Consider the following 27716-nt stretch of genomic DNA (forward strand, 5'->3'; position numbering starts at 1 on the left):
GTAGTGCACACAGGAGGTGACTATCAGCCTGGAAAAGAAACACAGTCTCAGTCTTCTTTCTCTTAACTGCTAATAGACTGATCATTGAGTGATCATGCAACAAAGCTTTCAAACAAACTAAAGATGATTAAAAACATACAAAACAATGCTGTTCATGTCACCAAACCAAAACAACCGATCACAAAATTGAAAGAATATGAGGAAACAGTGACACAACAGGGCCAGGTTCTTCATGTCAGATCTGCTGTAAGTTGGAGTAGGAATGAGTTGCAGGGGTGACTGTAAACAAAGAAATCAAATGAGTAAGATGGTCTGGACATGTTAATGAAAAGAGTGGAGACTTTCTCCCACAGTTGATCTGCATTGCTGAAACTATACTGTAATCTTCAATGAGTTAGTAAAAATGTGCTTTTTAGCCAAGCCTTGTTGGAGTAATACTAGATGTGATGATGAGAGTTAAAATATGCTTAGAATTGAAAATGACAAAGATGTAGTAACATACAGTAAGTACAAACATGCTCAAACTGGTGTATTTTGAAATCTTTTTCATTTTTTTTTTTACTTTTTCTTTAGAGTCACCTGTAAAAAGTAAGAACTGTAAAAAAGAAACGTCAAATTGTGGACATAAGTAAGTTACTCCAATTTGTGAGTGTGTGTGTGTGTGTGTGTGTGTGTGTGTGTGAGCGTGTATTTATCACTTTGTGGGGACCAAATGTCCCCATAAGGATAGTAAAACCCGAAATGTTTGACCTTGTGGGGACATTTTGTCGGTCCCCATGAGGAAAACAGCTTATAAATCATACTAAATTATGTTTTTTGAAAATTTAAAAATGCAGAAAGTTTTCTGTGAGGGTTAGGTTTAGGGGTAGGGTTAGGTTTAGGGGATAGAATATAAAGTTTGTACAGTATAAAAACCATTATGTCTATGGAAAGTCCCCATAAAACATGGAAACACAACATGTGTGTGTGTGTGTGTGTGTGTGTGTGTGTGTGTGTGTGAAGGTGTTTATACCTCTCCAAAAGTTCTGTCCTCCAAAGGGTAGCTCACATAGGGGGAATATGAGAGCATATCAGGCCTCTCAATGTTGTAGATCGCTTTGATTTTAGGAAGAGCAGCCAGATCCTTGTAGTCCAGATGTTCATCACCCAGTTTTGCCTTTTGATAAAGGGGTCAAACAGGCAGACATCAGAAAGGACCATTATGAAATAAAAGCATTTTCCATGCACATGTTTTGCTGCCCACTGGTGGCAAATTAAAAAAATTAAAGTTGTAATAAGATGTATTATAAAGCAGTGGTTCTCAGCTGGTGGGTAGCGACCCAAAATGGATTGCAGGTCTGTTGTGGGCAAAAATACATTTGCATTTTATTATTTGCATTGCTAACCACATAATTGTATATACTTAGAATAGCAAATCAAATAGGTTTATCAACATTAAAAAGGGAAGAGAAACTTTTTTTTTGTATTAAAATCAAAGGCCATGCATCCAGTCGCTACAGCATTTTGCCACAAATGCATCACTCACTTAGTAACTAGCCAAATTATGCAAAAAATGACATCTCTAAAAACCATGAACAAAACTGCATTTCAGTCAGTATCAGAATGACTAAGCAAGTTAATATGGGAATGTCAGGTTGTTAGAATTTGGTCTTGGAGGACTAGATCTGCTATGCTGCAAGAGACTTGCTACTGCTAGAACATACACAGACATACAGTATTGTGTTGAGCATGTGGACATGCTGCTGCTGCACAACTAGACAAACAAGACATTGCGCATTGAGCATGATGGAAATTCTACTGCAGACATACAGAGAGTACCCATGTAGCAGATCTAGACCAGTGCAGCTGGGGTGGAGGAGTGTCTCAGGGAAAAACTCTCACAGCACGCTGCAGTGAAACAAGTTTATCTGCAAAACTGAGCAATTTCAATGTTAGACTTACACCATGCAAGCTGATTGGCTTAATGCATTATGTGTGAATGAGCTGATTTGCTAACAGATAACAAGTTCAAAGAACCTATCAGCTTGCGCCGTGTAGAGTTTTATAACTGAACTTCAAAAATACGAGTTCACTTGCAACAAGGGCAAGCAAGGTTTATGCTGACAACAATGGTTTGTACGATGAATAAAAGCCTGTGGAGAGCACAAAACCAATGAAATTCAATAAACAATTTTAAAACCAAGCACTTAAACTATAAATACATAAAACGAAAAATTTTCATTGTCAAAAAGAATTCAGTGATCAATGTCATAATCATTTTGCATGATAAGTTCAAGGTAATATTAATCCATTTCAAATATTAGATTTTAAAATATTTTTTTGTTTAGTTTTGTATGATAAACACTTTTATTGGGTTGCCACTTGATGTCTAATTTAAATTGAGTGTCCTGAAGTAAAACCTGTTGAGAGCCACTGCTTTAAAGCTGCAGTTCCCAATGGGGGCCTCATCAAACATCCAAGAGGGCTTCAAGATGTCTTCAAATTATTTAAAATAAATGTATTAAAAACAGCAAAGAAATCAAGATTGTAATTTAATCTAACTTACTCAAACTAAACTCAAAATGAGTAGCTGAGCGCTTCTTTCTGAGGGACAGGACGGCCTGTGAATATTGTTTTAGTTAGTTGGGGGGGGACACAAACTTGGAGACTAAAAGTTTGAGAACCACTGCTTTACTGTTTGGAATATTTTTTAAGATTTGCACTTACATAGATAACTCTGCTAGGGGAGCCTGATGCATTGGACGCAGGAGCAGAGGTGATGCTTTCAGAGGAGGTTCTGGTTACCTGGGAACAAAGACAAAGTGATGAAAACAAATAAAAAGACACTAAACCATAAGACTACAACAAAATAAAAGAAAAACATTGTACATTTCTAGTGCATTTTGTCCCCCACTTGAATTCAATTTAATTTGTTCCCCTGTATCAAGTGAATATCATTTATGGGCCCAGCTATGAGTGAATATAGAACAATTTAAGTGTGGCTGTTTGGATGCAACAATTGTTCATTAATAAGTCTTCAATTTTGTAATGAAGGATAAATCAGAAAAGAAGATTAAAATTTGCTAACAGAAAAAATGCTTATATCAGTGTTTTGCCAAAACTGCTTGTTGTAGGACAAAGGATGGATTACTTGTTATGTGTTAACAAGTATATATAAATTACATGTCATAAAGAAAAAACAAATTATTTCAAAAATACCAACAAACACCAAGCAGACAAAACATCAGAGAGTCTAGAGTCGCGGCAGTCTTCTTCCAATATTATAAAAGATTGGCCAATTCATTAGTAATGCATTCATGGCTAATCAGTGTTTCTTTAAACCTGTGGACTAGTCATAATCAGTTCACAGCATCTGTACACATGATGTTAAAAACGTATTCTTTGACTCCTGATTACTTTAATCAGGATTTGGTGGGTGTGCCGGTAGCCTGGCAGTGGTCTGGCAGGCCCAGTTTGGACCTAAGTGAGCATTGTATTAAAGCTGAAAGCAGGTCTGGAGGTAAGTCCATGCAACGGGGAGGGGCCGCATAACACAAACCTGCTCAGGTACATTTGAATGGAGATCACTGAGCTGAATCCGCACCTGTTTCTGCATGGAAAGGGTTATTACAGTGAACGGCTACCACAGACTTCATATTACCTACATTTAAGGTTGGCATTTGAAGAGTTAATGTTTTTTTCATTATATATTTCAGAGCATGTCAGGCATCTAAACCAGTCATGCGATGTGTCAATTCAAAATGCCTTTGTAAATTAGGATAAGCTATTATTAAAGGAGACCAATTATGCCCCTTTTTACAAGATGTAATAGAAGTCTCAGGGTCCCCCAGAATGTGTCTGTGAAGTTTCAGCTCAAAATAGCCCATGGATCATGTATTATACCATGTTAAAAATGCCTCTTTTTGGGTGGAATCAAAAACATGCTGATTTCGAGTGTGACAATAAACCACTTGACTTGACTTGACTCTTTAAACGCAAATGAGCTGCTGCTCCCGACCTATTTCCGAAATCAGGCTGTACCTTTACAGCTCGTGCTTCGGATATTACAGCAACAATAAATCAGAACCAATATTACTGACAGTGTAAATACTAGAGTTCAGCCATAATGTATGAATATATACTGTATATGAATATATATATATATATATATATATGTATATAAGTATATCTGGTCTCCGTGAATACAATAAGAGACAATGGTAACTGACAGTAAGCGTATTTGGGTTAAAAATTCAAAATAACTTCATAGCTCTGGTCTCTGTGAATACAATCAGAGACAGTGGTAAATTTAGCCGTGGAATCAGCTAACTAGCACATTCAGAAAGGCGATTTGCAAACATTCACATAATATAAAGTGCGATACATACATCTTGAGGATATAAAGCTGGAACATGAACAATTGGTACTGATCCATACTTGAGAATAACATTTTTAGAAAATCCTGCTTTATATTGAAACTCATTCACAAAGCCGTCTGGTGTAAAATGATTTGCACAAACATACACATATTTTTGAAAGTTTTGCGGCACATTTACTTCAAAAACAAAACTTGTCCACTGCGTCTTCAGTGACTCTGATGCCGGGAGTACATGAAGACTTTTATGTTCACTTTTACAGCCAACAACAGAACACTTATGATGCTTACGAAGCTGAGACATTATTCTTCTCACTGTATCTGCTCCAGCTCGGAAAATAATGTCAGACTGTGTGTAGATCACTCAGAGCAGGATCTATGATAATAGGGTGGAGTCTGTCACCAGTCACTGGCGAGGCCTGCTCTAACGTGATGTCACTTTAGAGCAGAAACGAAAATTCGAAAACAATCTGTTTTTGATTTAAAGAAATATAAGAAAGAGGAGTGGGTGGACTTTTAACATTGTGGTTTGGTTGTGGACACACACTGCTGACTCACATTTATGTACAAACACCATTTAAAAGTGAATTTTGCATAATAGGTCCCCTTTAAATTCTACTGCTGTGCTGACTGTCATTCTTATGGGCTGTCACTGATTCAAATTGTTATGAAAATGACAAATTCTTCATAGACTTTGGGCTTGAAAAAGATCTGTGCTTCCGAGAAGTCTCTGTAGCACTATGCTCACAATCTATTCTATTTTTATATTTTTACCTTACTCTTTTCCTCTATACGTGCTGCATGTCTACAAGGAGGATGCCAAATGGTAGAACCTGTGAAAGAGAAATATGAAAATAACTCAAAATACATTTAAATAATACCTCAGTTTAAAACAGTGTATCTCACATTTTCCTGCATGTTCTATTTAGTTCATTTAAATTAGCTAATATTTCAATTTTAAATTGAAATATTAAAATATTTCTGAGCGTCCGTGGGCGGGACATAATCACAGCATTTATCCAATGACCGTCTATTTTCGGAGCACTGAAAAAACTGTTCAGAGCAGCCCCATTGAAGTCAATGGACGCTCGGCTTCAACAGGGAAATGCACTGACGCTACGGGAATGTATGAGAAGTAAATCGAGTCAGCTGACCTGCTATATGTAATGTAGCTGATTCTGAATGAACTCGTCTTCGAGATGAACGTGTTCTAACGCATTTTTAGTCAATAAATTGTTTACACAATAGTACATATTCAGGACTTGCATGTGACTGAAGTGAGCAGGTTAACTCATTACAATTGTCCATTACTCAATTATTAAACTACAAAAAAAAAATCCTTATTTATCTTAGCTAATACTTTCATCGCAATTAACATGTTACTCCAAAATACATTTTTTAATTCCTTCATAAGATCTGGCTAAAGAACAAACATGACTTATACTCTTAATGAACAAATACTTTTTAATAAACTTTACATTGAAAAAACTAAATATAATTTTAATATTTTAGGGCTATTGTTTACAAATTATTACAACTGAGGAGAAACATTTAGATCTGCTAAAGCCCTCTTACAATATCAACCCACATACGAAATCAATGGCCTTATAGAAATTACATGTTCACTTGAGAATGCCTTTAAATGTAATTTTCTTTTTGTAGAAAAAAAGAGATAAAATGTCTATTCTTCCATTTTCTCTATAAAGTATTATCCTATTCAGTGAGGGAAAAATTAGTCCTGCAAAAATTGTGAAATTGCACACAATGTCCAGTGCAGGAGCCAGATTTTTGTGCAGATAATCATTGGCAAAACAAGAACAAACTGAGTTGGTGCTGTTCGTGATTGAGAGGAATAACTCAAAGCTGTATATAAAACCAAATATAATCAGGATACTTGCAGGTTCAGTTTCACGTTATCATTTTTTTCCAAGCCCAACAGACCTGGAACCGATGAGACACGATTGTTTGACACTTCAAGAATAGTGAATAAAAGCAAACTTTTCGGTTCAGTTTTCATAATCGATTGCTTTTGTTGCCTGAGATATTCATACGCGCTGACAACATTTCTGTAACAACTGCGATGATAATATTTTTATATCTGTAGATTTGACCGCACTCCACACAACTAAACAATTTTATATAAATACATTTGACTGAAAAAGACACTATCAACTGCTCACCTAAACACCTAAACGGTGTGATCCATGCTTAGAAAAGCAGTGTAACTAAACTATTGAATTAATCAATCTCTTTTTCTTCATGGGGTGGCTGTGGCTCAGGTGGTAGAGCGGGTTGGCCACTAATCGCAGGGTTGGTGGTTCGATTCCTGGCCCACATGCCAAAGTGTCCTTGGGCAAGACACTGAACCCCAGTGCCATGGCAGGCTATCGCCTTGCATGACAGCTCTGCCATCATTGGTGTGTGAGTGTATGTGTGAATGGGAGAATGGGACAAAGTGTAAGGCGCTTGAAAACCGATTAGGTTAAAAAAGTGCTATATAAGTACAGATCATTTACCATCATGTAGATTTTATTAAATTTAACTTACCCTGCAGGTACATCTCCTCCCCTTCCCCAAACATCTGGTCACAACGTGCACATCTGGCGCATGTGGGATGATAGTGTTTTTCTCCTGCCTGCAAAGATAAACACAGCTCTGATTACAAAGCAGTTACTAGTGGGCACACATCAGTCAGTAAACACAAAATGTCACTCTACGTCTGTGTGTTATAGATAGGTTCCTTATCACCCAAGTGACTATAAGGGACGGTAACTTTATGACCAATAAAAATTTGTCTTAGCATGCCTCCCGATAATGTAAATAAATAAATGATTTATTCCCTACAAAAGTCTATGGGACATAATCTGCATTAGCTCTGTTTGAACAGTAGAGGGACCACAGACAGAGGCACTGGTGAGGCAGTACTACCATACTTTACTTCTACTGAGAAGTGATGATGGCCATGTCGATTTAATCTGAAATCATAATGGCTTTGTGTATTGTTTGAGTGGGCTTGAGGGTGAAATCACGAAAACTTTCAGAAATGTTTGGGTCATATTTCACCCAAATTCATAAGAAACAAATACATATTTATATTGTTTAGAGACAACTAAGTCAATGTTTATGACTTTCAAGAGTTTAAGCATTGTAACATTATTTTACTGAAAGTTAAAATGATAGCTCTCCCAAAAATAAAAAATTCTCTCATGATTTACTCACCATCATGCCATCCCAGATATGTATGACTTTCTATCTTCTGCAGAACACAAATTAAGATTTTTAGAAGAGTATTTAAGCTCTGTAGGTCTTCTCAATGCAGGTTAATGGCTGTCAATATTTTTAAACTCCAAAGTCAACATAATGGAAGCATAAACGTAATCCATACGACTCCAGTGGTTAATTTCATGTGTTCAGACAATATATGATAGAAACAGATATATGGGTGAGAAACAGATCAATATTTAAGTCATTTTATTGGTCATAAATTCTACTCCCTGTATAGACCTAAAGAGCTGAAAAATTACAAAAAAAATATTCGATTGTGTTCAGCAGAAGAAAAAAAGTCAGACACATCTGGGATGGCATGAGGGTGAATAAATGATGAGAGCATTTTCAATTTTGGGTGAACTATTCCTTTAAGCACAGCACTCCAAAAGTTTTTTATAATATAATATTAAATTACATTTCTAAAGTTTATTTGTAAGTCTTAATGCTCCTATCTATAGGCTTCATTTCCTTTATGCAAAATGTAAATAAAGCCAAGATATGTTTTTTCTTTTGATTTTGGGATGAACAATACTTCATTTCTTTGTGACATTTCTTTGTGAGATTCACTCAGAGACACAAGACAGATATCAGAAATGAAGGTATGGTCTTACATTCTCCATCAACACCAAAGGATACAGACAATGGTCACTCTGTACCTCATGCTCTCTTTAATCCTCATATTTTTCTCAATTTAATGATTTCTGAAGATTAATCCACAGATTAATGTCAGCTGTATTTCATCAACATTCATTGTCTTGAAGGGCTCAACTATTTTACTTTCGGAAATGTTTTGCACACTGTGTCACAACCCTTTTACTGTTCAACACAGCTGTTGACTTAATTTCATGTGCATCATGAAATCACTTGCTATGGAATATCCATGCAGCCCCAACTATCCAAAGCTCCTCCCTTTTAATAGCTGTTTGCTTTGAACAAAGTTATAGTCCTTCCACTCTAAATGTTGTGACATTTCAGGTTCAGATATGATTGCAAATCAGTGCTTCAGAGTGCATTGGACACAAGAGCTACACTTTCTCCAACTCCTTTCATCTAGCATGTAAGATTCTACAACAGATGAATAGAACTGACACTATAAAAACCCATTAAAATACATATAATTAAACAAATTGTTCTGACTCTAAAATCTGACTGGATGAGTCACATTTGAAGCTGTTGTACAACGATTGTTTAATGTTTAATCAATATCTGTCTATTGATCATTGGTTTTCATACTGCTGTTACCACTGTTTTATTAAAACAATAAGCCAATCGAGTGCATGCTATAATGATTTTGCCATATGCAAGTGTGTTTTAGGCACCGTGCAAAACCTTTTATCTCATGGTAAAATCACTAAAATTCATGGCCTGCTTTAATAAAAAACTAAACTATTACTCCTTAATACCCATTTACCCCAATACTTCCCAAGCTGTCTAGGCTTGTGAAGTATCATTATTCTGCCAAGGTAGGAAGTTTTCTTGCTTACATCAGGATGCCTGTATCAACAAGTCTTCAATTTGTGATACAAATATTGCTGAGGGCAAAAGAATTTTCTAAGATACTGTTCAGCATCACTTCATTTTAGATCTGCTCAAATATCTTGGAATGACTAACTGTAATTTAATTCCTGATTGTCATACCCCCGGGTCTTTAATGCAGGTGTGTGTTAGCCAAAAGACAGAAACACTATGGCACTTCCTACACTATGATGCCACATGGTGACTCATTCTAATTTGGGGTTACCAAGAGCACACGGCAGCGCCAATGGGACAGAGTCACTATAGCAACAGTGCGCAACTGACAAACAGTTGGCATAAACACACATACACAGATACACATACTTTAAGGGATTTATGGTACACAGAGCTTTAGATCTTTAGGTACAGCATATGTGACTGATACTACAGGCATATATCACTTGCTGTTATACTAGCAATATCACTATAATTTGAAATAAAATAAGAGTGAGCAAACACAAAGAACCACTGTGTATGACAAATATGGACAAGCTACAGTATTATGATAAAAAGTTTGCATCTGAGCAAAAGAATGAGTAAACAAAGCAAAAAATTGAGGGGGAGACACAATATAAAGAGTTAAATTGTTCAACTGTACCGTAATTTCCGGACTATTGAGCGCACCTGAATATAAGCCGCACCCACAGATTTTTAAATAAAATATTATTTTGAACATAAATAAGCCGCACCTGTCTATAAGCCGCAGGTGCCTACCGGTACATTGAAACAAATGAACTTTACTCAGGCTTTAACGAAACACGGTGTGGCAGCGGGGGCCGGGTCAAGCGCCCGTCCGGGAGAGAAAAGCGGTAAGGGCGCTTGCACCAGAGCTAAATTATGTCTAACACCGGTGTCTAATTTCAGTAAGCATGGGGAGAGCGGCATAAAAGGCAGCAGCCACAGAGCTGAGAGAGTGACACACGTCAGTCTAGTGTTGGCGCATAGAAGAATTGAGAAACTTTATAAAATTGATTGTAAACATTGCTGTGGCCATTAAAAGCCTTACCTGGAACGTCAAGTGCCCTGCTGAAAACTGTCACACTGGTGCCCGTGTGACAGTTTTCCCAAGAAGGACACGTGAAGCAGGGCACTTGAAATTAGACACCGGTGTTAGACATAATTTAGCGCAGGTGTAAGCGCCCTTACAGCTTTTCTCTCCGGACGGGCGCTTGACCACGCCCCCGCTGCCACACACGGCTTGTAATAAAACATTTGCAGTAAACAGTAGCCTACCAAGTCATTGGTCACTATCTTCCTCGTCCTGTGCACTGAAACCACTGAAGTCATCTCCTTCGGTGTCGGAATTGAATAGCCTCAGATTTAGTTGTCTTTTTGCACTGAGTCAATTCCTCACGCTGCTGTTTCCAGCGTCTTATCATCGACTCATTAAGACCAAGCTCCCGTGCAGCAGCCAGATCAATCGCCTTCAACTTGAAAGCAGCATCATATGCGTTTCTCCATGTCTTTGCCATGGTGAGGGTGACAAAATGACTACCGTAATCAGAATGATGGGAAGTTTGAGCCTTCGATTTAATCTAAACAGTAAACAAAAAAAGTTGTTTTGACCTTAACCCGTTCGGCAATTTCATTGGTCTAATGAAAGCTTCACGCCGCCAAAAAACTGAGCACGTCACAGAATGTTTTTTTTTTTTATTTATTTTTTTTTATAAAATTTGAAAGCGAGAAAAATCCATATATTTGCAGCGTCATTGTATAAGCCGCGAGGTTCAAAGCGTGGGAAAAAGTTGCGGCTTATAGTCCGGAAATTACGGTAATAACACTTCATTCAGTGTGGTTGTAAACTGGCTGTCTGAGATTCTCTTTGTAAGTGCCCACTCAGCTTCTGCCCCCTCCAACATGCCAATTGGGATTAAAGAGTACCAGCCTCAAATCCTCAACTGGGAATACGAGTCTTAGATACGATAATACAAAGCCAAATCTTGGAGGTACCGACATTAAAGTCAACATGAAACGACATTCACAACCCATTTTAATTCCCTTATGTGATATATTTATGAGTGAAACGTATTCAATGAGAAAAACATGCAGGACGGGACATGGCCAAAATTGAGGACAGACCTGAATGCAAGTTTGCTCAAACAATGCCTAAATGCAATTTGGATTTTAGTTAACATTAGTTTACAATAGATAGATAAATAATCGATGAAAGATATTTAAAAAATGTATTAACACCAGTACATTAAGAATGTAAATTGGGTCACTCTTGGGTCTCACAATTAATCCATCCATTTGTCCATCCATTTAAATGAAACCATTTAAGGACAACTGAATAGTAGTAAAGATTTTGTTCAAACCTCAAGTACTTTTCCAGTGATGTATTTCTTGCAGGTCTCACACTGGATGCCATACATAGCATGGTAATCTACTTCACAATAGGGGATGCCATCCCTGCAAGACAGCAAGATACACAAATACAATGTTATTAAATATACATAAACTCTAAGATGGAAAGATGGTGACAAATCTCTGTTTGCCCCGGGATCATCCACACTGTTCTTTCATATTAGTACCAATGGAGTTGAGTCATTACAGATGGTTCAGCAGACTTGTAGATCATGATATAATCCTACTATGAAGATTGATGAAACACACAACCAAGCATCCATCAACACTAGGGATGGGAATCATAAGGAGTTTAACTATTCTGATTCTGATTCCACTTTTGGTTCCTTAAGAATTCTATGAGCTATACTTCTAGTACTTTTGAGGATGCAAGTGAATTAACATTGTTGACCGATAACATGAGATTTACATTGATTTGTGAGTTTTCTTGTTTGATTCATTAAAAATAAAAACAGACAAAACTCATTAAACGCATAATTTGTCAGCATAACAGACCACAGTTATCATGCTGTAGGTTTGTTATTGTGTGTTTGCTGTGGCACTATAGATTTAGTAGAGGCACATGATGTTATTTTAGTGTTCTGCCCACTTCAGTAGAAGAATGCAGACGTGTGAGAGCCGTAAACAGACCCAAACATCATTCAAATCATTCGGTTTGTGTATTTTTTGAAAATTGGAACCGTTCAAAATAAGATTTCCATTCTTATCATTCCACACGTTTGCACACAGATATTAAGAACGGAACTAACTTGCTGATATACTCTGCATTGAGCACTTTGTTGCACACTTTGCATTTGAAGCAGCCAAGGTGCCAGTGCTTGTCCAATGCCACCAGAGATTGCTCATTTTTAAACTCCTTTCCACAGCCACAGCAATCTGCATAGAGAGAGAGAGAGAGAGAGAGAGAGAGAGAGAGAGAGAGAGAGAGAGAGAGAGAGAGAGAGAGAGAGAGTGGGAGACAAAAGTGTAGTGTGGTATTAGTAATATGGTAGAGAATCTTAATGTATAGAGCTGTCATTGTAGAAACGTAGGAATGAGAATGAGTGTATAAAATAGAATGGAAGAGATGACTGCAGAAAAACAGAGTGCTCACTGTGTACAGCCTGTGGGGGTGCCATGCTGTTGAATGGTACTGGCTGAGTGCATTTCTCACAAATGCACTCCTTTCCATTAAACGTCACACGGTCCCCAGCTGGAAACGGCTGTCTGCCAGAAACAAACACACAGTGGTCACTCATCATTACCCCATCACCAAGGTTAGAAAGTCACTTTCAATTGTGAATGAACTTTAATTAGTTACACAATCCACTTTTTTGTTTTTGCCAAACACTGTAAAAACTGTATTACAAACTTCGATTGAATCACTGTACTGCTTTATTTTGTATTTTTTAAACCATACTGAGCTTAAGAAAGACAGATGCACTCTTAAAAGCAGAGTTCACCCCAAAATTAAAATTCTGTCATTTACTCACCCTTATGTTGTTCATTCAAATGCATATGACTTTCTGAATTCTACAGAACATAACAGGATAACTCAGCAGAATGTGTGATACTCTTTTTTTTTTTTACAATAAAGATGAATGAGGATGGATGCATTCGTCCTACAAAAATTGTTTGTATTGTCTATTGATCATCTTTGGAGTTCAACAGCATTAGTCCCCATTTGTTTTCTTTATATGAGAAAGTGTAGCATGAATATTCCATGAAACATCTCATTTTGTGTTCTACAGTAGAAAGAAAGTAATACAGGTTTGAAACAACATAAAGGCAGCATTCCTATAACAAATGTAATCACATATATTCATTCTAGACACTATCACACAATTGTTGTTGATGCTATTTTGGCTTTTTTTTGTATGTATTATCGTTAGTATGAAATTAATTCAGTCATGGTGTTCCTGCTGAAAAAATAAAAGCCTATGCTGGTTGGCTGGTCATAGCTGGTCTCCCAGTCTGGTAAAGCTTGTTTGTTGGTTGGTTTATAGGGGTTTTGATCAGTTTTCAGCAGGTAAGGCTGGGAGACCAGATTAAACCAGCTAAGATCAGCCAACTCTGAGGTTTAAGCAACTCAAATCTAAAGGCTAGTTTCAGACAATTCTTTTTATAAAGAAGTTCATACTTTAAGAGCAAGAGCTACATTTCAGACCTCCTATTATGCCTACCACCAGCTTGAGCCTACCACTCTAGGTATAATAGTAGCAGCAATAATAATTACTAACTGGAAAAGGTAAGACAAATTAGATATTTAAGAGGTGATTTAAGATCCCGTTGCACCATAGGGACAAAACTGGGTACACTGAGTCCAGAGAAACATGGGCATTGCTATGGAAATGTAGAAAGCACTCATCCTAATCCATGTCACATGCACACACGCACACACACACACACACACACACACACACACACACACACACACACACACACACACACACACACACACACACACACACACACACACACACACACACACACACACAGAATACATTCAGATACTAAGGGACATCCTGCACCACTCTGGAAATAAGTGGCCTGGGAGCAGGTTCCAACTCTTTTCAAGGCACAAATTTCCAGGACATTTCCAGGACATTTTATGCACCCAACAAGTGTAATCTTGTCTGTATGTGCTGCACACTTCAGAGTGCTCTCTGTCTCTGTCATCTCACACAAGAGCACGAATTCTGATCATGATGAGGTGTTTTCAGTGTATGAGAAGCCGGCTCTACATATTCATTTTGAAGCGTGCATCACTTGCAAATTATTTATTTATTCAATTAAATCAGAGACCTTTTAATTTGAATTATCACAATAGGAATTGTACATTCAAACATTATTTTCCATCCAAATATGTCATTAGGGTTGGGCGATGTCCCCTGAATTGGCAGTTGACGATGTTGACAGTAAAACTGTCAATCAGTTTCCGTTCATGGCAAGATTAGCACGGAAATATCTGTGCATATGCTACCAGTACTCCATCAGAGCGGGTCTTCAGCCCAGCGGGTAGTGTAGTTACTCCAATCCGCAGCTTATTAAAACCAGATAAAGTGAATATGTTGGTATTTCTGGCCAGAAACATCGAAATTTAAACATGGTCTATGGTGAAAGATATTAGACTTCTTTACGCATTTTTCGCCATCCGCTATGGAGCTATTCGATTTTGCATATTATTTTTTAAACGCTCATTTGTGTAGTTCATATGACCACTTTACAATATTTCAATAACATAATTTATTTTGTAGCCTGTGCTGAAGTTATTTGCGCTGCTAATTATAAGTGAAATGTTAATGCCGAAGTTTCGGTCTGAGTGTTGTTCCCGCTTCATTTGTTGTTCTTCTATGTTTTAATAAATGTGTGTTATTCATATTCACCTTGTTTCTTTCATTTGATTTGACATTATGGATTTATGGCCAAGGAAATTTTTCTTTAAAAGTACTAACCAGACAAAAGTTATTTGACGCTCGCTGGTCTGGGTTTATCTTAAACTGCCGCTTCAGTGTATACAAGAGCTATGTGACAATGAGCAAGATTTTCTGAGACACTACAACTACTAATAATTAATTAATAAAGGCTATTTTCTTGTAGCCTACAACATAAAATATTTTAATCTAAATGTACAGTGTAAGACATGTAAAAAAAAGACAAGAAGCTAACAATGTCAAGATCAATATTTGTGCAGCCTGCCTGACACGGTATTTTCACAGACTACACGCCACGCCTCTGGCATATACTACAGTATTTAAAATAGCATATATGCATTAGTTATATTCTCAATTTAATTTACAGAGCAATCCCTGCAAAGTTTTTAGGTTAACTATAGAAGAGACTAGGATTAGTGAGTCACACTAGCAAGACTCGCAAAAGGGGGCGTGGCATCACGATGGTGGCTCTACATCGTGATGTTGGTCAGCCATCACGATGGAGGATGATATCGTCCATCGGCACAACCCTATATGTCATATTCCATGACATTCTGCGTTTTATTCCTAATGCCATTTTTATGACTAGACTCTGTGTTTTCCACATACTACATGTGGTACCTGTGGTATAAGCTGACTCCAATTGTTGAATTATTGAAAATTAATTTACATCCTGAGGTATTAAGGCAGAATCACCACGCTTTAAAAAGTAGTGATCCGACTGTCATTGTTGTCTACATTTTATAACTCACAGGGATGCAAACTCATGAGGATCGAAAAAGGTGAGACAATCACTGATCCACAGACATATTTTCCGGGGTTATATTATTTGAAAGAATAAGGCAAAAGTGCCAACTTAAGCTATTTCAATGTTTCAATTATAGAAAATGATCAGCACATTTGTGCAGAATTAGCTGCAAAAGTAAGGGCACTTTGTTGTGGCTTGACAATTTGTGGTTTCACAAATGTGTTCATTTTCATTAATTGATTAGTTGATTAGTTAGTGACCACTTCTGGAGATGCCACTAGGTGGTGACAAATGAGTGTCTTATGTGCAATGAGTATGCGATTCATTGAATCATTTTGTGATGTTCACCGAAATCTCCCAAGAGACATTATAGTATTTAAACAATTTCAGAACAAAGCAGATCTATAAATTCTGTTCAGTTTGTGAACTGCTGAGCATGAAGTGTCACCCAAAAAGACAACAATAATAGGCTAATAATGAGTATCAATAATGTCCTTACCTTCTCCTTTATTAAAATGTGCAAATAAAATCAACTGACTTCTGTAGAATGTTTAAGCAGTATAAGAACAAAGCAGATCTACTCTGTCGTTTTCTTACAGTATTTAAATTGATGGGCATGACTTTTATCATAAAATCAAATAAAAGCCTAATAATAATAATTTGGAGTTTCAATAATGCCTTTTGTATCATTGTAAAGTGGATTTCATGTGAGTTGAGGCCTCAAGGCTTCGCTCAATGCCAGTGTCAAGCGGCACTTTTATGGAGCCAGATTTTTGCCAAAATCAACAAACAAATAGAGGCCATTTGAGAGAAATTGAAAAGTAGTTGTCCTGTACATATATAAAAAAAATGGTTTCATATGAGCCTACACCATATTTCACAAATAAATACAATTTATTCTCCAAAAGGCGTAGCAGCCGTGGGAGATGTGGAGGACTCTTTAAAACACTTGCAACTGCACTCTTTAATGTGATTTGGTGATTTGGTCCCCCACACTTTTTCAAGTTAAACAGACACCAAGTCCAAATGGTGGATTTGTATACAGTATGTTTCAGAATTCCTTGCATTTTATTACTCTGGGCTGATTCAGTGACCGTCCAGCCAATCACAGGTGAGTTTCATGAGCCGAAACAACCCTTACATAATAGTCCGTCAGTCAGAGAGTCTAATCAACGCAGCTCTGTTCATTTCTACAAAGTTGCTTTCAGCAATGCTAATTTATCCTTGTTTTTTATTTGCATTTATATTGATCTAAATTAATAATCTAGTGATGAGGAACACACAAATGAGAGTTATTTATTGGCATATTGTATGTTATTGGCAGCATTACGTGAAGTACACTGTAAAAAAAAAAAAAAAAAATCCGGACAATCGGACAATCCGTCTTTTAAGCACGAATTTTAAGTGGCATTTATATCGACGTATGAGTCTTCATTAAGTTATGCTTTTTACATTGTCAGTTAGGTAATAGTTTGATCGGTTCTTTTTGCCAATTTAAGCAGATTACTAGATTTGTGTTAAATATGTAATGCTATTTTTAATATTAGCTCATGTTTTTTACCTCTATGTTGGTGTGCACTTGATTTTACTGAAGTGAATAGATATGTAGACACGCTTTTTTATACATGAAATCGTATGGATGTTATTGAAACTCATAATAATTATTATAAGACTATTTGTAACGCTTGGTGTGGGAGCAGGACAAGACAGACGAGAGGTGCGGATCCAGATCCGGTTTTATTGAACATTAAAGTTAACACAAAACAAACAGGAACAAATGAAAAGCTCCACATGGGGAAAACAAAACTAAATCAGGAAAACATCGAGGGTACACAGAACTGGATGAACAAACGGGAAGACAGGCAATGGCGCAAAACATCAACATTGATCAAACAACGATCGACAAGGACTGAAGGAAGAACCAGGGTTAAATACAAGAGGAACAAACAAGGGAATGAGGGACACCTGGGGGAAGCAATCAGGGAAGGAGAAGCAATCAGGGGAACACCAATCATAAAAAGAAACTACAGAGGACTACAAAGACCAAACAGGAAACAGGAACTAAACTAAACTTCAAAATGACAGCACAAAACAAAAGACAACAGTGAACGTGACACTATTATTGTTGTCTTTTGATAAAAGTCAAGCTCAGCATCTCACAAACTGTAGGGAAATCATAGATTTGCGTTGTTCTTATAATGCTTAAAACCTTAATGTCTCTTTGTAGGTCTGTACACACACATTTTAAAGGATTCAAATTACTTTTGATCATTGATTCAGTAACTAACTAATTTCACACAAGACACTCATTTGTCATCACCTTCTGTCATCACCAGAAATGGTCACTGAATCAATAAATGGATCTGAGCGAATTTTGGTGAATTTAGTCAAAACACTTCAGCCACTTGGATACACTTAAATCCCACAACGCACATGCACAGAGTCATTATTGTAATTGATTAAATAATTTATTCAGGACCAGCTTGTGCTCAGTCTTTTATTGTCATGTGTGAAACAGAAGCAAGTGCTCCACAAGATGCCCTTTATTTTTGCAGCTAATTTTGCAATTCATTTGCAATATTTGAATCTTTAAAATACTACAAATACTACAAGTATATAATACTTATATATTAATATAATACTTATATCATACTTATATATATTAATATATACTGTAATATATTAATACTGCACTGTAAGAGCCACCTACAAACAACTGTGAACCCCCCCTCACATTTAAAATGACTCCTATGCCCCTGCTCACACACACACATTCAGTCGCAGAAACATAACATGATGGAAGGAGGCTATATGAGCTTTCATGAATACACAACCATAATTTTACATCGCTTAAAGCGTGATTGCGTCACTCAAGGCCAGCTAGAAGGCCTGGACTGGGACATATCCTAAAGACCACACCCAGCAAGAACAAATAAATCAATCTGATTGGCTGATGAATCTGACAATCTGACTTTAGTTGCTCATTCAGTTGCACTGTTGAGGGATTCTGTGGAAATTCTGAAGGCCTGACTGGGTGGAGCTCAGACTCACGCGCTGCTTCGGGCATGTGATTTGTGAAACAGCTTTTTGTGAAACAAACTTTGCTTGTACGCATTGAGGAATAAATTCTGATTGGATAAACTTTTTGTTTTTTGCTATTCGTTTGTAGATTATTTAGGAGTGGAAAGCGATTGTAAATACATAGGCAAAAGGGTCAATGAGATGAAAATAATATTGATTTATTAGGCAAGTTATGCCAACAGAGAAGGCTTTGCTGGCCCTGACAAATAGCCACTGGCTAAAACTGTTAAAAGCACTGATGGTGAATGTGTGTTCGTGTGTTTGTAAATTATGTGTGTCTTACTTGCAGATGGCACAGACAAAGCAGCGAGGGTGGTATGTCTTGCCCAGGGCGGACACAACTTCTCCTTCAATGAACTCTTCACAACTGAAGCAGCAGGTGCCATAGAGGCGCTGATAATCCAGAGTGCAGATATACTCGCCCTGTCGCACAAAAAAGCCTCCCCGAGCCAAGTCACATCCACAAACTAAGAGTCAGAGACAAGAGAGAGACAGTTACAATAGATACAAAGTTACAAAATGATTGTATCATCTTCAGAAGACTTGAATTATAGAGCAAAGGTTGCATAAAACACTTTTATGATACTTTTATAATGCTTTTGCACAATTTTTTTGAGCTTGAAAGCTCAAGTCTCCATTCATTGTAATAACATGGAAAAGACTGATAAGTACATTCTTCAAAAATCTATTTTTCTGACAAAGAAAGTTTTATGTCTTTTGATATGAGGGTGAATACATGAGGGTGAATAAATGATAACAGAACTTTTGGATGACCTATTCCTTTAAGCTGGAACATCTTAAAAGCCCATTGTTTAATAAAATCCATAATGATTGCCAGCAGCGCACATTTAGCCAAATCATGTGTTTCGGTGTGTGTGTTTCCTTTAGGTTATGTGTACAGGGTAATTGTTGTGTATGTCCTGATAAGTATCAGCACACCATGACATCATCCAGAGGATGGAGACTGGGCAGGTGCATGAGTGGACTGGACAAAACACACTGAAACGCAACCTTTGCCTAATTTTACCGTTTCCATTTCTCCTCTCTCTCTTTCCTTTTCTCCCAGTCCTTTTTCCACTAAAACAGGAAACATATCAAGAACATAACACACACATTTAAAAATGCTCAGATGACATCATTGTCAGGACCAATCAATTTTCCACCTCCTCTGAGGTAAATGATAACAGTGGAATTTGGGAGAATTTATGGGAGTATGGGAGAATTTATTTTTCTCCCATACTTTTGTCTTTCTATTATGAGCTGAGATATAATGCTCTGAAAATTACACCAAATAAATCTAGGAACTCCTTCTTTATAAAGTTCTTGTTTTTGTCTGCTATAACTACTAACAAGCAAATACAATGACTAACATGTAAATACATTTGTCCTGTAATGACCTAATGTAATTTAGTTAACTTTTTCATTACAGGGGGACATTGTCAATACATTAGAAAGGGAACTGTGTATAGGGAAACTGCTGTCAAGGAGCCCATTGGAAATACAAATCAAAATTGACATCAATATAATATAATAACACTATAAAATCTTTACACTATATACAGTATATCACTTTATACTATGTATTTTTTATAATATCTCAGTTGGTTCTCCAGACAGCCATGACATTTCAGCAGTTATTTAAAGTGATTTTAAATTTCTTTGATTTTTCTCCTGAGAAAAATATCCTAGTATTGAAGCTCTCATGCGTCTGCTTCAGAGTTTCAGAAAATATTTTAACAATGTCTCAAACTGTGCTTATAGATTTGCCAAGACACCAAAGTTGGCAATCAAAAGTCTGAGTCATGTTAGTATGAAGTATTGCTCAAGACCACATCACCTGGGCTATTCTAACCACATTTATAATACATAGCCTAATTTTATAGCTCTATACTTATATTTTACGTTAATAATTGTCTTATTTTTGTCCATATTTATTTTCCTAAGAAATTTTAGGAGACACAGAGATGAAGAACTCCACTAAGTCTCCAAAAAAGCAATCCCAGAGCAATATTTTTCTCTGTTGAGTCCAGTGGTGTAGCCAAGGGTGACCCAAATTAGACCCAGGCCCACCTAGAATATTAAAGATTATTCTTTGACTTCACATATATATATTCATAAAATAATGTAATAAATGCATAAATGCTGATTTCTGAAAGTATGAAAGAACTGTTTGTATGCACAGCTTCTCTGTTGTTTAGGAAAATTTGGTAAAAAAAAAAAAATTAATTGGGCAAAAACTTCCATCCATTTTTAATGAGGCCAATCCAAAGTAATTAAAATTGTTATTTACAAAAATGGTTACTTAACGAAAGTGAAAAATGTTTTGCTATTGAAAGTGAACAAATGCTAACTAATCTTTATATATATAGTATACGGTATATTTCTATAAATTGTATATGTTTATATATATATATATATATATATATATAGTATACAGTAACCACCCCATCTGGCACCAACAATCATCCATGTGATGACAGCCAAACAGCCAATCTTGTGGCAGCAGTGCATAAAATCATGCAGATACGAGTCAAGACCCTTAGTTAATGTTCACATCAACCATCAGGTATTCAAAGCGCTTTACACTGACTCATTCAACCATTCACACACAGGTGCTAGCCTGCCATTGGGAGCAACTTGGGGTTCAGTGTCTTGCACAAGGACACTTCGGCATGTGGAGTCGTGTGGGCCGGTATTTGAACCACCAACCCTGCGAATAGTGGCCGACCCACTCTACCAACTAAGCCACAGCCACCCCTTGATCTCAGTTATTTGGACCGTGGCATGATTGTTGGTGCCAGACGGGCTGGTTTGAGTATTTCTGTAACTGCTGCTCTTCTGGGATTTTCACACAATACAGTCTCTAGAATTTACTCCAAATGGAACCAAAAACAAAAAACATCCAGTGAGCAGCAGTTCTGTGGACGGAAATGCCTTGTTGATGAGAGAGGTCAACAGAGAATGGCCAGACTTGATCGAACTGACAAAGACTATAGTAACTCAGACAACTGCTCTGTACAATTGTGGTGAGAAGAATAGTGTCTCAGAATGATTGTGGCTAATATATACAGGTTTAGGGAGTAACGAAATACATGTAACAGGAATACATATTTAAATTACAAAATATAAGTAACTGTATTCCACTACATTTAGAGTTTAAATGATTGGTAATTAGAATATAGTTACATTCAAAAAGTATTTTGATTACTGGAGAGATTACTTTGCATTTTATTGTCATTTGTTTCATTTAATATTTAGTCCTTTCATATGGAAAACATTTATACATATAAATGATGCAATCCAAAGTGCATTTGAACAGCGGTGAAACATTTTTTATGATGTGTTACATTCATACGAGCAGACAGAGAAGTAATTTTGGGGCACAAGAAATAGAAATAAACCTTGTGTAAATTGTCAGCTTTACACTAAGCTAAAATACTATTTCTAGCCATTTTGCAAGCACATGTTACCAGGCTCGATCACATTTGTTTATCAAAAAAATTCATGTTGAATCATAGTTTTATTTTTTCTAGTAAAACCTTTGATAGTAGGGCAAAATCTACCACTGCTGAAGAAGTAATCCAAAGGATTTAGAAAACATTATTGACCTTCAGTAATCTAGCAAAATACGTTACAAATTAAAGTAACCCTCCCAACTCTGTATATATATATATATATATATATATATATAAATATAAGCAATATCACACGAGCAAGAGTGTGATATGGCCCAACATTGGCACTGCTGTGATTCGGCCGTAGGTAATCGTAGGTAATCACAGCAGTGCTGATTTAAGGCCATATAGCTGAATTGCGAGTGTGATATTGCTTATATTCAACAGTTCAATGAACAGGTAAATGTAAAAAAAATTGGAAAAACTGAGTAAGGTCATAAAAACGCATTTGTGCATGGAACTACTTTCTTGAGGCGGATCAGAATCTGCCGTTGCTGTTCAAACCAAATGATGCGTCCAAGACTTCGTTAGTAATTCAAAAATGTCACTTCAGAAATAGTATCACGGCTTGTGCTGTTTTGAACAAGTTATTTGATTAACAAGGATGTATGTGTACGTGTGTGTGTGTGAGTGAGAGAGAGAGAGAGATAGAAAGAGAGACAGACGGAGCTTGTGCGATCACCTGTTGCCACTCCAAAGTAGAGATGCTGTCAGCTTTCTAATCAGCTTTCTCAGTGGAAAAAGTGCGTCCAAACAGGGGTATTTCTCCCTATTTCACAGTAGCCGGTACACAAGAGTCGATCACTATAGAAACCGCAATGTCCTCCGCCATTATAAACAGCACCCATTGTGTAATTAATCAGTCTATTGTGTCTCTCAACTGTGATGAGCCGTAATGCTGAAGTTGTTCGTTTAAAGCTGTTTAAAGCTATTTCCTAGCTTTAGTAGTAGTAATACAAGTGATCACGAAGAGCTGTTTTATGTAAACACTAGCTGACGTGGATTCACTTCACGTCACCAAACAGGCTCATATTGCACACAAAAAGGGTCTTTAGCCTCCACCTGCTGGCTAACATATGTAATGTAAAAAAAAGTACTATAGTGAAGGTATTAACATCTTGAATGATGTAAACACAAAAACAAAACACTATCTATGCTAAAGAGTAAAATACATATAATGTGCACATCTAATACTGTCATTGGGGGTTGAGCCCCCTATTAAGATTGAAATCATAGAATCTCCCCTGCCCACACCCAGATGGATATACAGTAGCCTACATGTACGATGTGTACAAAATCTTGTTTTAGCACACTAAAATGAACCACGCACTAACACACAACACATTCGTTCAGGTCGTAATCAAAACCCAAACAATAACATTGGAATGTTGCTCAGGAAATGGCAGACATATTTTCCAAGGCTGCTCTAGATTGATTGCTGGTTTTAGTGATATGGAAGGCTAACTATGTTATGAATATCCGGTTTTATTGTGTGACAATGCCTGACTTCAGTCCCAATTTTTTTCTTTCTCCTAAAAACACAAACACTCACAGACAGAACCTACAAGTTAAGATGGCAGCACATGTCCAGCGCAAGGTTGTTGGTTGTTGTTAAAAGAAAATGGCAAATATTGGTAAAAGGCCCCGGGGCCAATCATCTTCAAGGGCCCCAAGGTGTTTTTGTTTTCATGGCCAAGTTGTTGAGCCGGGGGGTGGGGGGCTGGTTATCTTTTTGACCAACCAATGGCAGACAGTGGAAGTATTCAGGAAAATAAAATAAAAATGTTTATATTTTTGTCATTCCGTTTGGTGAACCTAGTGCATCAGTTTTTACATTTCCTGTTTATTCATTGGTATATGTGTATTAGATATTGTTAACTTTATTAACTGGCACCATCATCATTTACACCTGGTATTATGCATCTCTTTTGTGTTTGGATTTTGAGTTGAGTTGAGGGTATCTGATGTCATAACTGCATGCATCATTCATTACTTCAGTGTGTTAATGCATGATAACAAAGTGCAAACCGCATAATAACAAAAAGAAAACACACACAAAAAAAAACAACACCAATGCATCATTTCAGCCAATAATACATGCATTTAATAAGTGCAAACATCACGTTAAGAGCAGAAATGTCCATTATTTTAGAGGAGTAACTGTTAACTGAGCTTCACAGATGTGCTTCTCTTGTTACACATTACATTAACATCAGGGACTATGAAGTTCTGTGAACTTGTGCATGTGTGTATGTGCTTTAACTAGCAAAGTTTAAAAACCTAATTTTAGTGCAGCGGTTGATTGACAGGTAGAGGTTTCATACTAGAACTCATTGGTATCACTTGACTCAAACAAGGTGAGTCAAAAAAAGTCATTTATGTGCCATTATAATGGATGCAACGTCCCTCAATGCCCTAGTACTTATAAAATGAAAACAAGTATGACTGATAAAAATAGATCATAACAGAAATTTTACAGACAGTGACAAATAAAGACATTTTTCTAGTGCAACCTCTGAACATGATGCCACACAAACAGCCCTAATAATTTAATCTCAGCACAAAACACCATTAAGACATGCACATCCATGTCAAAAAGCTCAACTAAACATGAAAGTAAACAATAAATAGGCAAATCGTCAAAGGGTGTGCATATTATCTCACTAACTCGAAAGAACAGCATAAAAAAAACGAATCAAGAAACGAATGACAGATTCCTAATATTTATCAGTCATTGTTATCTAATACAAACCATTGCACCAACAACACAACACCTTAACTCAATGGCCTACAATTCATTGAAATGATGAAGGGTGCAATTTAACTAATCCAACCAGCAGCCCATTAGAAAAAAATGTGCGTTTAAAACTTACCAATGAGTAACTAGGTCTACTCTGCACCCGGTAACTTCCGATGCTCATGTCAACAGCTTGACATAAATATGATCAAAGCTTTTGATTGGCTCAAGGGCAAAGGCAAACTAGCCCCTCAGGCCATCGTTGAATGCTCGTTGCACATGGGCATGATGTTCTCAAGATCTCCGTTGATTAACATTGAGGATGAAGGGCTAGCCCACGCATAGCAAATGAGAATGATTAAATGGCTTTTAAGTAACATACCTTAATAACAATAGAATTTCTCAAAAGAATATATAATTTTTTCTTGTATAATGGATATAAAACATGTTTAAGTTGTGGAAAATGTATTATTTCTTAAATAAATGTATGATTCATGCAATTTGCACAACAGTACCACCTCTGGTGGGGCATAGACCCACTTGCCCTTAATGTACTGTAGAGACATGGCTGGTTGTGATCAAACACATGCCACATATTAACCATCAGTCCCTACTGAGCCGAAAGCTAATATATGCAAGTTATAATGATTTGTAATTTTGCTATTCAAAAGATGTTTTCATCAAAACAACATACACTAGAACAATTCCAGGAACAGCGCCCCCTGAGCAACCAGGGATTCATTGCTCCAGAGGGACCCCCAATCATCACCTTGGGAATTAACATGTACTCTTTGTTGACTGAAGAGTTGGACCAAAAGTGAGTGTAGGTTCTGGACATGGAAAGCAGACAAATTATAATTAGAAAATTAGAAAACATAAAATAAAAAAGAGAAGACAGCTGAAAGGATTAAATATGAAGCACTAAAAAGAGACTGAGTTGGTCTGTAGGAGAAATGGAACATGGAAAAATTATAGTGGAGGGAGATAAGAAGCCCCGTGGAAAGAAAATGGTGAGAAAATAACTTAAACCAGCCTAAGGTGGCTAGCAGCCTGGCCAAGTGAGGTTTTTGGACACATGCCAACTGGTCAGGCTGGGATTTTAGCTGGCTGACCAGCTAAACATCAGGTTAGCCAGGCTGGGAGGCCATTTAGACCAGCTGAAGAACAGCTTCGCCAGTTTAAACCATCTAAGGTCAGTAAACCACCTTAGGCTGGTTGAAGACCCTTTTTCAGCAAGGAGACAACAGAAAAAGGAAAGAAAGTGAACCAAAGAAATTGGGAGGGTGAAGAGCAATTGAACATGGAAAAGGGGATTGCCTTGATACTGGCCTCCAAATCAAATCCACTGGGTGGACATTCTTGACAAGTCTGACCCTCTGAAACCAACACATTGCAAAGCAAGAAGAATGTGTAAACATCTTGCTACATTTGTGCAGTGCAAGATTATGACACGTGTTATGCTGAGACTAGCATTGTGTGTTCCAAACCAATTCCTTGGTACATTCGTACATTATCTGTAAGGTATTGCACAGTTTTCTGGAACAATCTGAGAAGCTCTATGTGTTGGGCCGATCAATCAATCTACTGAGGTAAATATGTTTCCTCAAGGCCAGAGAGTCTAGCTCCACCAACATGTAACAGAAGGAAGCATTTTATTCCTAAAGGGTTATAGCCCTTCAACACACTGTAAGCCAACACAAGTTAGCTACAGTGCTTCAACTCTATCTTAAATGGAGCTGGATTGCGTGCTATGAGGGAGCTGACTGGCCAAAAGTCAGGGTCTGCTGTTTCTCCACACGAGGAGATATGCATTTTTTATTGTATGATATAGAGGTTGATCGTTTTATCATTTTTGCTGTTTAACCAGTGCCGATAGTTGCTTTTGGAACAATGACATTAGATCACTAATAGTTTTTGTTTCCATGTGGCCAGCGGTGGAGGGTTCTAGAGTATGACCGCAGACTCTGGTGAAAAAACAAACAAAACTGACACCACTTGAGGATTTGCTGTGTCAGTATCTGTTGTAATTGACAATATTTATTCATATTTATGTATATTTTAATCCTCACTTGTATGCATTGTTTTAAGGTACGTTTTGATCAATTGAAGCAAGAGCATTACAAAACATTTTTTAAATATATGGACACATGCCCATACATGTCTTCAACTTAATCTAGAGAATATTATAAAAAAAGATATTTGGTGAAATTTATAAAACCATAATTTTTTTGTATTGGATGAATGCTGCTTACATGTGGCATATTTGAACGGAGCAAAGTCTCTATCACTGTTCATTAACTAATACATGATTATTACAAAATGTCATAAAAAAGACATACTGTATATGATGCATAGCAATTATTGAATGTTCATTTAATAACCTATTGAAGGGGTGGATTTTCAAAATTCTTTTATTTATTTTTACAAGTTATACCTTATCTTTTATCGTCCTCATTTATTGTTATTACATTAATACATTTTCAATCTTTTACTATAAGGTACAAGTAATATATAAGTGATTTAAGAGGTGACTGAGGGTCTGGCCCATGCCAGGAGTGCAGTAACAGTGATTAATCATTTAGGCCTCCAGAGAATGAGCATTTTATGTTGTGTTGTATTTATTCCATTTCTATTTCTATTTTTATTACATAATGAATCATAGACCCTATTGAACTACATGCCACAATAGTGTGCTCTCTTGTGCAATGGAGTGCCCTTTTGTTTCTCTCTGTGCTCTGTCCTAATGTTTCACAGATGATGAGGCCCGACATTCCAGCAAGTT

General features: G+C 36.9%; 1 protein-coding gene across 1 annotated transcript in view; it reads right to left on the reverse strand.

The window, feature by feature from the left end:
• The window catches only part of LOC127633237 (actin-binding LIM protein 2-like), an 81241-nt gene that overhangs the window by 29411 nt on the left and 24114 nt on the right, over nucleotides 1-27716 (reverse strand). The window contains exons 3-10 of the mRNA XM_052112174.1: nucleotides 19026-19209; nucleotides 12594-12706; nucleotides 12250-12376; nucleotides 11452-11545; nucleotides 6902-6989; nucleotides 5129-5187; nucleotides 2707-2784; nucleotides 1013-1156 (exon numbers count right to left, since the gene is read on the reverse strand). Of these exons, the coding sequence (XP_051968134.1) occupies nucleotides 1013-1156; nucleotides 2707-2784; nucleotides 5129-5187; nucleotides 6902-6989; nucleotides 11452-11545; nucleotides 12250-12376; nucleotides 12594-12706; nucleotides 19026-19209 (887 nt within the window). The remainder of the gene's footprint in view (nucleotides 1-1012; nucleotides 1157-2706; nucleotides 2785-5128; nucleotides 5188-6901; nucleotides 6990-11451; nucleotides 11546-12249; nucleotides 12377-12593; nucleotides 12707-19025; nucleotides 19210-27716) is intronic.

This window comes from Xyrauchen texanus, chromosome 40 (assembly GCF_025860055.1).
Source record: "Xyrauchen texanus isolate HMW12.3.18 chromosome 40, RBS_HiC_50CHRs, whole genome shotgun sequence".
Lineage (NCBI taxonomy): Eukaryota > Metazoa > Chordata > Actinopteri > Cypriniformes > Catostomidae > Xyrauchen > Xyrauchen texanus.